Raw genomic sequence first — 16,938 nt, 5'->3', positions numbered from 1 at the left:
CCCATCCCATTGCACCCCACAATCTCCTTGCACCCCATCCCATTGCATTCCCATCCCTTTGCACCACACAATCTCCCTGCACCCCATCTCATTGCACCCCATCCCACTGCCCCCACAATCTCCCTGCACCCCATCCCATTGCACCCCTCAATCTTCCCATTACACCCCACAATCTCCCTTCACCCCATAACATTGCATTCCTATCCCATTGCACCCCACAATCTCCCTGCACCCCATCCCATTGCACCCCTCAATCTCCCCATTACACCCCACAATCTACCTGCACCCCATCCCATTGCATTCCCATCCCATTGCACCCCACAGTCTCCCTGCACCCCATCCCATTGTGCCTCATCCCAGTGCCCCCCACAATCTCCCTTCACCCCATGACATTGCATTCCCATCTCATTGCACCCTCAATCTCCCTGCACCGCATCCCATTACACCCCACAATCTCCCTGCACCCCCCTCCCTTTGTTCCCCCATCCCACAATGCCCCAGCCTCGTCTCCCCAACCGCCTATAGCAGCGTTAGAGCTTTCGTTTTCCCCTGTGACGTCAGTGCCAGCGCCCTCGCCCCGCCCCCCGAAGGTCCCTCCTGGCTCGGCCCCTGGTTGGTGGGTTCACATCCCGCCGGCTTCACGTGACTCTAGAGGCTCCTCCCCCGCCTGGCCCTGGTCCTGGGCCCGGCTGGCGCAGTCGCAGTGAGGAGGCAGCCGCGGTGCCGGTTGTAGGAGCCGGCGGCGGAGCCATGGCGGCCGCCCCGCAGGAGAACACGCTGCTCCACCTCTTCGCCGGCGGGTGAGTGCGCGGGCCCGGCCCTCCCGGGGGCTGGTGCTCGGGCTCGGGCTCGTCCGCCTCCCCGCCCCGCCGCCTTCCCCCCCGGGTGTCCTGGCTCAGCCCCCCGCTTCCCCTTACCCCCCGGGGGTCCTGGATTAGCCCCCCCTTCCTGTTTCCCCCCCTCTCCTCCTTCCCCCCCCGGGTGTCCTGGCTCAGCCCCCCGCTTCCCCCCGGGTGTCCTGGCTCAGCCCCCCGCTTCCCCTCCTCGCCTCCTTTCCCCCTTTGCCCCATTCCTTCTTTGCTTCCCCCCGGGTGTCCTGGCTTAGCCCCCCGCTTCCCCCCCTCGCCTCCTTTCCCCCCGGGTGTCCTGGCTCAGCCCCCCGCTTCCCCCCTCGCCTCCTTTCCCCCTTTGCCCCATTCCTTCCTCGCTTCCCCCCGGGTGTCCTGGCTCAGCCCCCCGCTTCCCGCCTCGCCTCCTTTCCCCCTTTGCCCCATTCCTTCCTTGCTTCCCCCCGGGTGTCCTGGCTCAGCCCCCCGCTTCTCCCCCTCGCCTCCTTTCCCCCATTCCTTCCTTGCTTCTCCCCGGGTGTCCTGGCTCAGCCCCCCGCTTCCCCCCTCGCCTCCTTTCCCCCCGGGTGTCCTGGCTCAGCCCCCCGCTTCCCTCCTCGCCTTCTTTCCCCCCGGGTGTCCTGGCTCAGCCCCCCGCTTCCCCCCTCGCCTCCTTTCCCCCTTTACCCCATTCCTTCCTTGCTTCCCCCCGGGTGTCCTGGCTTAGCCCCCTGCTTCCCCTTCCCCCCTCGGGTGTCCTGGCTCAGCCCCCCCCTTCCTGTTTTCCCCCCTCTCCTTCTTCCCCTCTCGGGTGTCTTGGCTCAGCCCCCCCTTCCCCTCTCTCCTCCTTTCCTCCATTTCTTCCTTGCTTCCCCCTCGGGTGTCCTGGCTCAGCCCCCCGCTTCCCTCTTCCCCCCCTTGTGTCCTGGCTCAGCCCCCCCTTCCCGTACCCCCTCTCCTTTCCCCCTCGGATGTCTTGGCTCAGCCCCCCCCCTTTCTCCCATTCCTTCTTTGCTTCCCCCTGGGGTGTCCTGGCTCCCTCACTTGTCCTCCTCCCCACCCTTCATTTTCCCTGCCTCATCTTCCCTTCCCGTCCTGCTGATCTCTCTGGATCAGGGATAGGCAACCTATGGCATGTGTGCCAAAGGCGGCATGCAAGCTGATTTTCAGTGGCACTCACACTGCTTGGGTCCTGGCCACGGGTCCAGGGGGCTCTGCATTTTAATTTAGTTTTAAATGAAGCTTCTTAAACATTTTTAAAACCTTATTTACTTTGCATACAACAATTGTTTAGTTATATATTATAGACTTATAGAAAGAGACCTTCTAAAAACGTTAATATGTATGACTGGCATGCAAATCTTAAATTAGAGTGAATGAATGAAGACTTGGCACAGCACTTCACAAAGGTTGCTGATGCCTGCTCAAGACAGTCTCCTAAAAGGCTCTGGTTAAAGAGGTCTTGTATAAGAAGAGTGAGACTTGAATAGTCTCTCACATGGGATGGGGAGGAAGGGGAAGTACCACCCCCCCACACACGTACTCGCCCACCCAAATGTGTGTCAATTCAGAGAGGGCTAAGACTAGGGGTGGGGTGGGGGAAGTATGGGCAGGGATGGGGTTAATGAGCTTCACGTGTGTTAGCTGCACACACACACTTCCACACACATGGTAGAACATGCGTTTCATCCCCAGCCAAGGCTAGGGGTTAGGACAGACTGGCTCATTCTCCTGCCTGGCAGTGTACTCTGTGCAGTGTGGATATGAAAGGCACAATCCATGACCCAAAAAGTTCATGCTCTAGTGCAGGCACATAGGATATACCTGCTGACAATACAGGCCAAAGTGGCGGTGGTATCTGGAGGTGTCCTGGATCATAGTGCATGCATGCTGCTACCATTGCAGTTCTGGTTTGCACCGAGTTTTTCATTATAACCTGTTTTCAGTTGCTCATAACCTCACTGGCAACTTTTGTTTTGGGCTGCAGTTGCCCATCCTTTTATACATATATTTTGATAGTGCAAACACTTGATGTTACAGTATTGTTGCTTTCTCTGTCTCCATGTCACCTGCAATCAGCTGTTGGGTTGCTGTTGATCTGCTAGTTTGTTTTCATTCAGTCTTTTAAATCTTCCCTTGTCTCATCCATCTCCTTCCCCTGCATTCTTGTTGTTTGTGCTATTGCAATAAGGCTGTGTAAGCTGCTGCTACCTCCTTGCAGTGGAACTGTATTGCATCCTAGCAAAATAAAACATCTTTTCCAAGTGCTGCATCATTAGGGGCAAGCAAGTCTAAAGCCTTATGATTGTTAAGGGAATGGAGGTATTTTTGGTACAGTATTGATGGCGTCGGCAACTGATGGTGTTGGCAACGGAGAAGGTAGTAGGGGAGGTGCTTAGAGCCCTTGGTATGGACTTTGTGGGCATTTGATATGGGGGTCTCTTGGCTGGAAACACGGCTGCACTGGAGTGCCACATCCAGGGATACCCTGAGTAGTAATTGCCATTAATCTACGAAGCCAGAAAGAGCCATGGAGTAGCAACATAGCAATCTGTGTTCATTCCTCCAGAGGCTGAATGGTTTAGTGCTTTTTCCCCCCCTACACCTCAGTGACCAAGTGTGTGTCTTCCTTGAGAAAGTCCCCATAAGAGTGAAGTTTGGACTCTGTATAAATGTCACTACCTTCCTGGAATGGTCAGTGTAATAATCTATTCTTTGGCATTGACTATTTCTGGTAGGGAAAGGAACATTCTGAGGACATGTATTATGCATTCATGCTGTAAAGCTGGTGAAGGATGAAGCAGCCAAAGGGAAAAGAGCAGTTTGTGATGGGGTCACTAGGTCCATGTCTGCACTACAGAAGAGACCATGTCATGAAAAAGTGTGGCAGGGCTAGAATATTTTATTTAAATGCAGTGATTGAATGCGTGGAATCCTTAGGTTTCTTTCAGATGCAGGTGCAGGGATGTAAGGATGGGGTGGATTTTGTTTTTCTTGATCTTAGCAGTGGAGATTAGCAGTGAATGTTTTATGAGGATGACTTGGGAAGGGTAATGGCAGTTGATAGTTGTGGTTGACCAAATGCTAGAATTAAGTCTTGTCCAAAGTGAATTTCAATAGCTTTAAGGCTTTGTGTTTTGTATCTTGATTACATAAGAGCACAGTTCAGAGGCTTTTGTTTGAAACATGAGGCCTAAAAAGCATCTACCCAGTTGTGTGTTTCTGTGCTGACCTGCTATTAACACTAAAGCCTTTTTGTATGTATTGATCAGAATTATAAAACTGTATCTTCTCATTGTCTTCATAATAAAAGCCAATGGATTCTGTGCCAGGGTTGGCAAATTATGACAGGTTTGCAAGTCTGCTCTTAGGCAGTAAAGGTAGGAGTCTAAGGCCTTGCAGCAGTGTAACGGGCCAGTGTAGACAACTTTCTCACTCAGGGGTGTGAAGAAACACCCCACCCCCTGGCTGAGCGCTGCAAATTTCAGTGCTGTGAAGTGGCAGCGTTGACAGTGCTACTCCCCTTGCGGAGGTGGGGTTTTTTACAGCGCTGGTGCCGCAATGTTGTGAGTGAAAACATATCCTAACTTGGTGGGTCTTGGGACCAGACTGAGAAAAGGCAGTTGTTTGCTATGATAGCCAAGCGTATATAATTAAAAAATCATATATAACTGACGTTTTTGCTGAATTTGTTAAACGAATGACTTAAGACTAAATGCTGCCCTTATCTGTGTGTCCTGTTGAAGTCAATGGGAGCTGCAGGATGCCATCCAAAGGCAGAGCTTAGCCTGTAGTCTTTAGGCAATTTGACAGACCATCACTTAACTGCAAACATTCTCCCCCAATTCAGAGCATATTTAGAACTTCTTGCATAGGCTGTGATTAAAAAGCAAGGCTGTGAAAGTGCATAACCTAATGTTCCAAAAGATGCCAGGAGATACTGGAGACTGAAGTCCTCTATTTAGCAACAGACCAATGTTCTGAGATGTAACCAAAGCTCCACTGTTAACTAGATTAAGATCAGCAGTCAATTTCATTTAGTCCACTGAAGTACTGTCAGTCGGCAAGTAGTTTGGAAGAGGGTTCTGCAGTGCAGACAGATGAACTGCAAAAAGATTGGTCAATTTCCATTATAAGCCCAGCTTCATGTAATTACTTACTGCCAGAATTGCAAGATTTTTCTCTTAAGAATTTCAACCATAAGAGGAGAGAGAGAGAGAGACACAGTAGTTTTTAACATTACTAGAGAAAGTTATCCAGGAGGAGAAAGGAGAGTTTTTTGTAGCTTTTCCATCTTGTACTCACTTTCAGAACATCCAGGATCCTGCCTGTAGTATACTGAACTTTGACATAAAAATAAATTTAAAAATAGGGCAGAAGTTTACAACTCCTTAAAAGGTGGAGCCCAGAACACTCTGGGAAGGTTATTTACCTGGAAATGCCAGGACCCATTGCAACTTTTTATACTCTTTGTTTTTCAAGCTAGCAATACTGATTCAGCCAGTAAATTAAAAACCACAAAGCTGTTTTCTGAAGGCACTACCTTTTGCCTTCTGGCTTGGAGTAATACATGTTGCCTTAAGTACAGTAGTATCTGGATCCCGCCATTGAGATGGGGGCCATGTCTGTTCATTTATGTAGATAATAAAGATGCCTGTCCAAGGTTCCAGGTGCCCCAACGTAATTGTACAATAAATATAATTAAATTGATCCTCAGCCGCATTAAAATCAGCTCTACAGGGCCTGAGCCATCCCCTTCACCACCTAACCTCAGCTTCTCCAGAGATCCTATTGAACAGGTGTCTTTTTCAGCGTACCTAGAAAGTCACCAAACTTGGGCTGTCACAGGAAACACCCTGCCAACTGTCCCCTCTTTTCTAATGAGGGGATCTAGCTCAAGCACCCTTGTGACCACAGCTTTGGCAGTAAGGCACAGGAGGTGGATTTCAGGTAGGATAGGCCCTGTACAGAAAAGGATCCCTGTGCAGAAGGTCTATCCTTGCTGTCAATCATCCATGTGACTAACTGTTCACACTCAACAGCAGTAATGGTACTGTAACAAACCAAGCTCATGCAAATGTGCACTACTACCCTGTATTGGATTGGGCTGGAATTGCTCATCTGTGTGTTCAGTCCCTGTACTGCGAATATAGGATCGTGACGAGCACCACAGAAACGTCTATAAAAATGAAAATAACGAAGTAGTCGTAGAGTCTTTCCTTAAGCTCACAGCCTGCACTCTTGAGGCCAGAGGACCTGTGTGAAATTCATAACGCTGTTTTATGCAGCATAGTGGTGACAGTGAAGTTCCTAGGTGGTCACAGCATGGTTATCCTGTTTAACACTTACAGCTCCTAGCCATGTGATCAACCACTCCTCTTCTTCTCTGCCAGAGGCTCCCTCTGCCCTGGTTCATTTGTCTTCCTGCTTTCTTCCATGTGAACTCTTAATCACTGAACTTAAATTCTTCCTCTAGACCTGTTTCTACAAGACATCCGAGAAATTAGCCAGCTGTAAGGGCTCAGTAGGGGGCCTGTTGGGGATAGCTGATACAGCACACAGCTCAGGCATGGTATCTTTGTCCCACCCATTATTTGTTGCTTGAGGATATTTACAATTAAAGATTGTTAGGTGCTATGTTACTATGGTGATAAAGTCCATATGAAAACCTAAGACATGTAGATAGTTATGGGTGCTACTGGGCTTCTACTAGGCATTGTCCGAACAAAGTGTTTGGAAGAGCCCCTAATCCAAGGCCCCAGTCCTGCATACACTTAGGCAGTCACAGTGGTTCTTGCTGATTTCTTCTTGTTTTGTTAGATGGAGTGTTGCTTTTAAGGATCGCACTAACGACAGCAAAGCAAATCCTCCTGTGCTGTGGATTGGAAGGATGAGTCTGAAGCAAGAAGGATTTAATCGGCAACAAAGAAGAATGAGATGAATTGAAAAACAGAACTGTGCCCATTTGAGAGTCTGGACTCCTTCTGGCCCTGTTTCTGCACTATTGAAGTCCAGTGGGCAGAAGATATGGCCCTACAGCATAGTGAATAGTATGTATTGGTGGAGTTTCCTTGGAATCCATTCCTTTTGAAATGGAGGCTGTAATGCTCCCCTTTTCCCCCTCCTCCAGAACTGGCAGGGAGTCGGTACAACCACCATGCAGCAGAAAGGCATTAAGAACTAACACCCTGATCCCACAAACACATCCCACTTGTGTAGCTTTACCCAGGTGAATAGTCTCAATTCAAACCAGTGAGACCAGTTGTGTGAGTAAGTCACCAGCCAGGCGGCCAACAGGATGGGACTCTGCTTCAATGCCAGGAAGTGTGCATCCCTGCATATCGATGGCAGTAGAAGGGATTCGGTTCAGACAATATCTTTTCAGATCCACGGTGAACCCATGATCTTCCTCAAGGGCGGGCAAGTGTACCAACATTTCAGCACGCTGACGGGTTTCCATGTCAGCAGACACCTGAGGATATCATCACAGAGATCCTATGAGATGTGACCAGGATCAACTCCTCCCTACTGGCACCATTGCAAAAGATCAATGCCTTGAACAACTTCCTGATGCCCCATCTCTCATTCGTCCTGAGGGAATCTGCCGTGGAGAAGGTATATCTGAACAAGGCAGACAGCACCATCCGGCATCTGGTAAAGAAGTGGATGTTTCTTCCACAAAGGGCCACCATTGAACTGGTGTACATCTCACACAGGCAAGACGGTGCCAAAGTCCCTCAAGTGAGTGATCTGTGTGACATTGCTGTGATCACTCATGCCTTCTACCTTCTGACGACCCCGGACTCCACAGTGAGGAACATTGCAGAAAGCGCTCTGCAGGATGCCATCAAGAAGGGAATCGCCAGGACCCTATCCAGCCAAGATATCGCCACCTGCCTGAGCGGCTTGTTGGAAGGCGAATTTGGAAGAGATGGAGAGACTTTGCTTCACTCTGGACTCGTGCCCACAACGCTACACAACAACTGGAGAAGTGTATTGGCTGCCACTGGACATGGTGCGAGGAACGCCAGGAGCTGGAAATCCGGGTGCCACTGGTGAATAATACATATCACACTATCATCACGCCGAGAGCTAGAACCATGCTGGAGAGGACCCTGAAGGATGCCATCTGCTGCCAATATGTGGAAAACCTGAAATGGAAGCTGGACTAGGGCAAGGCGTTCGAGGTGACATGCAAGTAGGACGCCAGCAACCACTTCCTCCCCAGGGGCAGCTTCGTCCGATTTGCCGACTGGAGGTTCATCCACAGGGCCTGGCTCAACTGCATCCCACTGAATGGAGCCATCCGCCACGGGAATTGGGACAAGCGATGCTGAAAGTGTGGCTATGACAATGAGATGCTACCCCACATCCTGTGTAGCTGCAAGCCCCGTGAGAGGGCTTGCCAGCTGCAATACAGCGCCATCAAAGATCGCCTGGCCAGAGCCATGCCGCCACCCCGGGGAAGGTTGCCATAAACTCAGCCATCCCTGGAACGAACAGCCAACTGCGACTGGACATCGTCATCACCAACGAGGACCAGAAGAAGATCATCATGGTGGACTTGACAGTGCCATTAAATAACAGGACCTTGGCCTTCCACGATGCCCGAGCTCAGAAAGGTAGAGAAATATGCGCCTCTGGCCAAAACCTTGAGAGTTAAGGGTTACCAGGTCCAGACACGCGCACTGATGGTTGGAGCCGTAGGCACATGGGACCCCAATAAGAGCAAGTGCTGAGAGAATGCGGAATCGGTCAATGCTGCGCTCAGCTGATGCAGCAACTCTTGGTGTTGGCTGCCATCAGGTGGTCAAGGGACATCTATATAGAACACATCACCGGACATTGGCAGTACTAGGAGGGATGCAGATGAGAAGTGCAGTCAGAAAAGTAACAAATATTTTCCTCATGGATTGTATCTTCTAAATGGACAACCCACCTAATTCTTAATCTCCACTCATTTATATATGTGCTTTCCATAACCAAATCTCTGTACAACTTTTCATAAGTGATGTACCCAAGTATTTGGATTCTAATATCTGAACTGTATTGTTACATCTATTCACCTAAATTTGGGTTCTTGTTGATTATGTACTCTGTATCATATGACTTGTAAAAAAACCTAACTTTGTATATGTGAAAAGAACAAGTAGACTAACATGGCTACCACTCTGAAATTTGTATATGTGGATAATCTAAGCACTATACCTAGATGTACAGACACTCTTTTCCCAACCTATGTATTATATAATTTTTTTAACTTTATTTTTCCTTAAAATTTTTAAATTTTTGCACCTAAGTGTTTCCAGGATTGGGGCCCAATTCAAAAGTTCCCCTGCTTCGCAGATTGCATAAGGAAACAGCTTGCGAAGAAGCCCTCTTGAAAAGCCTGCTGGAAAAGACTGGGTTTGCAGTATGCCCCGGAGGTCAACCAGCTCAAGCTATTTCAAACCAAAGGTGTGTGGGCAGATGCCAAAGATGAGGAAGATACAAGGAGTCATCACAGAGAACCTTCCTGGCTACTCTCAGTTGCATCCAAAGTTGCTCTAGTTTGATCTCAGCATCTGCAAGAGGTGTTGCAAGCAGGTGAGCCCCAGACCATTTAAGGCTCTATTGATCAAAACCAACACCTTTAAACTTCACCTGGGAGCCACTGGGTAGCCAGTGCAGGTCACAAAACATTGGTGTAGTGTGTTTATGGTGAAGGACTCTATTTAACAAACAAGCTGTCGCTCTCTGCACTAGCTTCAGGATTTACAATATTGCTCCATGTTGAGCACTTGCAGTAGCAGGTAGACTTGTGGGGTTTTCTTAAATCAATAAGGACTAGGGCAGAGAAGACCTTCTAACAAATTGCTCCAGCAGAGGTTAATACTTGTATAGTGCGGCACAAACACTAATCCTTACAACACCCTCTGGGAGGAGGACAATACTAATTCACCTATCTTATAGATGGGGGAAACGGGGAGACACAGGTTAACAAGACTTGCAGGGCCACGTAGTAAGTCCTGGGCAAAATCTGGATTAGAACTCAAGAGTTCTTGGCTCCCAGTCCTATGCTTGTCCACCGGTCTGTGTACTTTCTGATAAGAAAAAGGTCTTTCTATTTCCTGAGTAGTGTTTAAACACAGCACTGATCTGAAGAACAGGAAAATGCTTTCCAAAAAATCATGTACCTGGTAACAAAATGATTAGCTGGAACTTTATTGAATGCTGGGTAACCCTGGGCAAGTCACCTCCTTTCTCTGTGCCTCAGTTTCTCAGTATTTAAAATGGGGGTAAATGATACTGGCCTCCTTTGTAAAGTGCTTTGAGATGAACTGATGAGAAACGCTATGTAAGAGAAAAGTGTTAGCAAATGCTCAACAGTGTGAACAAGGGGCTTCCAATCTGGTCATCTCACAAATTATCCTTCATTGTAACCTTGGCTGTCTTGTAGCAGTTTTTGTCCCATTCTGTGTTTTCTGGAGTTACACCATTGATCGTTCTTAATTTTCCCCAACAATTATGTTTGGTCTAGGAACGCTGAGTTCAGGTTTCTCTTTCTGGTTGAGTTTTGGTTTTAAGTTTCGGGAGTCTTGCACATAAACTAGATTGTTGGGCTGCTGACAGCTTCTTTAGAATAAAGTCACTGTGTACTGGGGCAGACAATAAGTATGAATGTCAAGGTCTTTGCAAATATAGAAAGTGGGAGGTAAAAAGAGAGAAGCACAATCGAATGTTGAGCCTAGCAACCCAGACATTTTTAAAGAAAGCATTTGCAGCTACAATAAACAAACACATATGCTTATGTAGTCATAGGTCTTGGAACTAGAAGTGTGGGGGGTGCTATTGCACCCCCCAACTTCAAGTTGTTTCCATTATATACAGGGTTAATGGTTCGGTTCAATGTCTCTCAGCACCCTCACTATACAAATTGTTCCAGCCCCGCCTGCATGTAGTTACATAGGGGTTCCCATCAGTTCTTGTCATAACTGCTTACTAGCTGCTTTGTGGCCCTTCTGGCACTGATGAAAATTCTTCACATCATGGGAAAGATCCACTTCGATTGTGATCACTTGTTTCTGCTGCCTGTAATGTGTAGGTGAGGGTGGAGAGAGTAGACAATACTTTTAGCTATCAGACCTTTCTGATTCTGGACTGCTTTCTCTTTTCCTAATGAAGAACAAATGGATTGAGAACACCTTTTATTTTAATTTTACAAGCGGCTGAAGCAATAAAAGCTGTGTATCTTGTCCTGAGAACTAAAGTTTTGCAACTGATACATGAAAATAATTTTAACCAGTACAGTGTCTTGGTGGACACGATAGCTGTAACCTTTACGTTTAAAACTCTGGTCTGGCTGCATATTCATAATCCAGTACTGCAAGGTTTTAGCTTTGTTTGCATAGCTGTTTAAGGTTGTTGCCTTTTTTTCCTTTTCCCAGATGTAGGAGTATGAGACACTCTGGGAATACTAGAAAGTATTTCCTTTATGCACAGCAGGGTATTTTCAGCTGTCTTCCCAGGAAACAACATCACAGGGAAAGATGATGCAAGGAAACCTCACGGGGAAGAAAATCAGCTGATCAGAACAAGATGTTAATACACTGAAGTACTTACTGGAGCTGACCTGCAGAGTATTTATATTATGAACAGAATTTGCTCAACCTATCGAAGTCCAGAGATTTGTTCTGCTAGATAGTGTTATGTTTAAAATCATGCTGGTAACATTTGCCCTGAGCGGTTAAAGCTGATGATGCAGGTACTAATTCATGCTGTGTATCAAAAGGTTAAACACTTTATTCCAGGAAGTACTTACACTTAATAGTAGAGGCTGCATATGTGTCTGAGGTTACTGAATTAATGGTAGGATAGAAGGGCAATTCATGTGTGGAAACAGGGCAGGATGGCAAGGAGGAGGTAGCTGCTGGCTGGAGGAGAATGGCCACGTGTCTGAGAAGGTTAGGAGATTGCATAACACAAGATGTCACTCATTATTATAGGAATCTTACTGTTCTCATGTCATAGTCCTGAGGGCTGTGGTAGTACACATACTCACGTAAAACCCTAGGCTTTTATTTTGTACAGCTTGCTTCTAAAAATAATCCTAGAATCAGATAACCTTTTCATATTGTGTAATCTGCTGGCTGTAAGTAGTTAACTTGGTTTTTATCATGCGTATGAAATAAACAAGATGTAGCTAGATGTTTGGCATGGTGCACTGTGGGCTATTCCTGATTCTAAGGCAGACTTCCTGTGTGAATTTGGGCAAGTCACTTAATGGCTCGGTGCTTCAGTTTCCCCATCTGTAAAATAGAGATAATGCTGCCTTTCTCTCACCCATTATCTGTCTTGTACATTTAGATTTGTAAGTTTATTTGGGCAGGGAAAGTTTCTTACAGTCCCTGTATGATGGGGCCCTGATCCCAGTGTACGTGCTACTGTAATATAAATAATTAAAGCATAACCTTGAGTTTTTACGTTTAACAGCACGAAAGCACAGATTAGGCAGCAAGTGCTCATGCTCTTTGCACTGCCATCCATTTGCTTCAAGATGCAATTCAGAGTTTTGGCTGCAGTCCTAAGGCCCGGAATGAATAGGGACCCCAGTAGCCAAGATTGCCTTTCGCCTGGCTCCCTGTTGTAAGGTCTGAAATTCTCTGATGGTGGATGACTTGCCAGGAACAGTGAGAGGGCTTCCTCTGCTCCCATTGCAGCCTACCAGAATCCTCAGGGTGTTGCTGAGCATATAAACTCTGGTTTGGGTTTTTTAAAATATTTATATAACCGGATGCTGGTGAGACTGATGTGGGTGACACATCGCAAAGATGGTGGTTATGAAGCTCTGTCTTTTTTGAGTGGCTTTACATATAATTTTGTGTAGCTCCAATCCCGTCCCGCCCCCCCCCCCTCGGTAATAGCACCTAGCAGTTAAGACACCCTATAAAAAGAGAGCCAGGAAAGACAATTGTATGACTCAAGCATCTGTCCCATTATTTATGTAAATAGGGAATGACGACTTTCTTTGGTGAAAGCAGAAACCTACTACTGTCTCTATATAATTTTTCATTTCAAAGGGAATTCATTAATCACCTTGGTTCCTGCTGTCAGATGATGAATCCTTTAAGATGGGGATATAGACAGGCTGAGTCAAGTTCTCCTCTCTCTTACACCATTGATTTCAGCAGAGTCACTTGTGATTTGCACTACCATAAGTGAAGGTAGAATCTGGTTGGTTGTGCCGGTGTTGGATCCAGGCATTCAGTAGCAGAGGGAAGGACTTGAGGTAACTGTCAGATCCATGCTCAGAATGCAGTTCCAACCCCAAACTATTTTCAAGTCTGTACTCTGGGAGCGGGTAAAGGTTTTGTTGTGAAGGGTTTTCCCTGCCCAGGGCCCTAGTCCCTTCCCCCTCCGCCTTCTTTGTGTTCAGGTGAGCACATGGACAGCACGAGCTGTGCTGCTGCATTGAGGAAGATGTGCTAAAGCCTTGCTCTCCAAAGTTGTATTTGCAGAGCAGATAGCTAATGTCAGGCCCAGGTTCTGTACACAAAGCGCTGATAACAGCCAGGCTGCTTGTTCAAAGTCAGTCTTTTGTTTCAGCTCTTCTGTAAATGTAGCTCAGCCTCCATCCAGGCAACAGAACTTCAACTGCTATGTGTGCACGAGCTTCCTAAGCGGCTTCAGTGCTTTATTCTACAGCCAAGGTCAAAATCAAGTGGATTAAAATGGCTGGAGGCCAAGTTGTTTCTCAGAATGCCTGTTACTGTAAAATGCATGGATTGCCACTGGTTTAGGAAATAACTGACTTTTCAAACTCTCTATCGTTTATTTTTAAACATTTTCTAATAAACTCTTTCTGTTTGTGGTAGGAAGGAGCAAGAATCAAGAAGTTGAAGGAAAACACACTTGATTGAAGTTATTACTCATAGTTAAAGGCTCTAAAATTTTCACGGGGGGGCGCTGTTTGCATGGGGGAGAATTATTAATGGTAAAGGGAGGAGGAATCTTGCAGCATATCCAGCAAATGCAAACAATAATAGGGAAACTGGAATTAAAGTATCCTCTTCCCTTCCAAATAGTCCTAGATGTTGTGATCATCTTTACAGTAAGGCCTAGTCTACCCTTAAAAGTTTTGCTGTAAAAACCCCTGTAGCATAGATAGATGCAGCTTATACGGGCAAAAAGAAGTGCTTTTGCCCTTATAGTTTATATCAGTTCAGCAAGCAAAATTAGCTCTATCACCAAAAGCACATTTATGGGCAGCTTTTCTCAAATGTAGTCACCAGGGGATTTTTCTGCAGCCACAACAGCCTCCTGGATGGAGATGGGGCAGAGAGAGGGGGGCAAAGAAATAGCCCCTCCCTGCAGCACCCAGCTGTTGCTCCTGGCTGCCCTGCCGTTTGCTGGCACCGCCAGCAGGGTATCAGCAGCCCTGCACCACGCAGCCTCCTGGGAGCTCTGGGCAGTGCCTCTGCAGACATGTGGGGCCTGTGTGTGTGTGTGTGTGTGTGTTCAGTGGACTTCGGGCTTCAGCCCGGGGCAGTGGGGCTTCGGGTTGGAAAAATTGTCAGGGCGGCCACCAGCAGGGGTTGGTGGCTGCACTCTGAGGCCACCAAAAAAAATGGTTCAGTGAATCCCTGCTAGATAGGGGTGTGTGCAATAGGGGGCAAGCAGGGGCACAAATTCTCCCCCCCGCCCCCAGTCAGCAGGGGCACAGAAGTCCTCTGGTGCCGGGGTGGGGAGAGTGAGCTCCACTGGCCCTGGGGCAGGACTGGGGGAGAAGAGCAAGCTCCACTGACCGGGGGGGGGGGAGAAGGAGGGGAGCCAGCCTCTCCAGCCTTGGAGAGCACAGAAAGTGCCCCTCCAAAAGTGACCACATTTTTATTCTTGTGCACGCCACTAATACTGGGGCATTTGCCTGGACAGAAATGTCAGAGAAAATCACCCCTAACCAGCCTGGCTATAGCAGCAAAAGTTCCTAGTGTAGACCTGTGTCAGAGGGGTAGCTGTGTTAGTCTGGATCTTGTAAAAAGCGACAGTCCTGTGGCACCTTATAGACTAACAGACGTACCCACAAAAGCTTATGCTCCAATACGTCTGTTAGTCTATAAGGTGCCTCAGGACTCTTTATCTCTAGTGTAGACCTGGCATTAGACTTTATTCTGGTGCTTCTGAGTTTTGCCAGCAAGTTCCTTGTAACTCTAGCAGGCACTGCTTTGCCTGCGTGTAAGATGGGGGGCAGTTTTTTGCTTCCTTCTAATGGAAAACACCTCAATTGCAATTTCACTATAAGATCCACTGAATTAAATGGTGGTCTCCAAAGAGAATCTCACAAATGTTATCACTTCAAGAAATGCTAAGATGCTTGTGTAAACAAGCTTCCTTCCATTGAGTTTAGCTGTGGAAGATCTCTCCTATTTAAGTTAGAGAAAGCTGAAGTTTTCAGTGTGGCCCTTCTACATCCTAGCTAGCTCCTATAATAATATCTTGTAGCACTCTTCTTCAGTAGATCTCAAAGCACTTTACAAGGTAAGTATTGTCCCCATTTTACAGATGGGGAAACTGAGGCACAGAGGGGTGATGAGTCTTGACCGAGGGCACTCAGCCAGTGGAAGAGATGAGAATAGAACCCAGCTCTTTTGAGTCTTAGTTCAGCGCTCTGTCCACTTGGTCACACTGCCTCTGTTGATCGCTGCTTTACTGGTAAGGGTTAATTATAGAGCAAAGAGCTCCATCTAGCATGATTGCAAGAAGCAGCATGTATGTAAGGTGAGGTGCAACACACTAGTCCCTTGTGGCAACTTGGGAACCGCTTCATACAGCCAGTGGAATTGGTCTGTCTGCAAGATGTATAGCTTCCTGAATCTCCATCTCCCTCCTCCCCCTCATACCCCAAGTCAGACACATAGCAGGAGAACCTCTCTGAGCCACAGACTTGCATATTGTCCTAACCAGCAGCCTTGCCACACTTCTCAGTAAAGATGTTATAGCAGAGTGGTGGTGGGAGCTTACTGGAAAGGTTACACATGTTTCTGGAGCTTTACACAATATGTACTATGGGGGGGGAACAGTTGCTAGCATGCAGTGAACTGTTAGGCTAAATCATTGTAAACAACAGTTGTCAAAATAAATGAACCAGCTACATCTTGCTATCAACTATCCTTGTTGTTCAGTCACGTACGTTTGTTTTCAAGTGCATTAATTTTCAGAGGGTTTCCCAATCGGTAGTGTGAGTTAGCGTTGTTCATTGCTCAATGTATACACAGTAGATGCTAGTCCCTTAGGGCAGTGGTTCTCAGCATGGGGTCTGGGGCCCCTTGGGGGCGGGGGGGCACGAGCAGGTTTCAGGGGGTCTGCCAAGCAGGGCCGACATTAGACTTTCACGCCACATGGGGCTGCAGCCCAGGGCCCTGAACCCTGCCACCCAGGGCTGAAGTTGAAGCCTGAGCAACTTAACTTCACAAGGCTCTCTGTGATATGGGGCCCCGGGCAATTGCCCTGCTTGCTACCCACTAATGCTGGTCCTGGCTTTTATATGCAGAAAACCAGTTGTTGTGGCATAAGTGGGCCGTGGAGTTTTTATAGCATGTTGGGGGGCTCGGGTTGAGAACCCCCGATTTAGGGTATTCCTACATTGCCGCTGAGCCCAGGCTCTGATTCAGGTTGAGCCTCTCCTTTTGTACGCACACACAAATCAGTCCAACTCCTGTCAGCAAGCACTCAGGACCTAGGAGCCTGCTAGGGCTTCGGGCTCTAACCCAGCCCCCTATTATTTTGCATTGTGGATGCAGCTCAAGCTGTAGAAACAAGTCAGAATGTCTGTGTAATGCAGGATGGATGCATGTTAGCATGGCTGTGATACCCTGGTCCAGCAATTGTAAACCCAGGTGTACAATACAGTGAGGATGCTCAGCACATGCTTGGAAACACTGATCCACCAACCTGGATCCCACTGATCTGGATTTATGATGGAATGTAGACACACTTTTTAAGGGCTTGTCTGCTCAGGAACAATCAAGAAAGAATGTCACACCTTTAATTGATTGGGAATTAAGAGTGCATTAGTTACAGCACATTAATCCCTGGGTGGACACCCATTCAGAATTAAAATAGCCTTAATTTGGTT

General features: G+C 47.5%; 1 protein-coding gene across 2 annotated transcripts in view; it reads left to right on the top strand.

Moving 5' to 3' along the window:
• The first annotated feature begins 708 nt into the window (after nt 1-708).
• Nucleotides 709-16,938, top strand: part of SLC25A33 (solute carrier family 25 member 33) — a 32,890-nt gene continuing 16,660 nt past the window's right edge. The window contains exon 1 of one of the 2 annotated variants that reach the window (XM_030537917.1): nt 709-800. In XM_030537917.1, coding sequence (XP_030393777.1) covers nt 751-800 — 50 coding nt within the window. In that variant the 5' untranslated portion in view covers nt 709-750. Of the gene's footprint in view, nt 801-9,126; nt 9,414-16,938 lie in introns of those variants that run through there. The other variant, XM_030537918.1, reaches the window with a different exon arrangement.

Source organism: Gopherus evgoodei, chromosome 18 (genome assembly GCF_007399415.2).
Source record: "Gopherus evgoodei ecotype Sinaloan lineage chromosome 18, rGopEvg1_v1.p, whole genome shotgun sequence".
In the NCBI taxonomy this organism is placed as follows: Eukaryota; Metazoa; Chordata; order Testudines; family Testudinidae; genus Gopherus; species Gopherus evgoodei.
The sequence above is the reverse complement of the archived record's forward strand: the minus strand, read 5'-3'. Positions and strand labels throughout refer to the sequence as shown.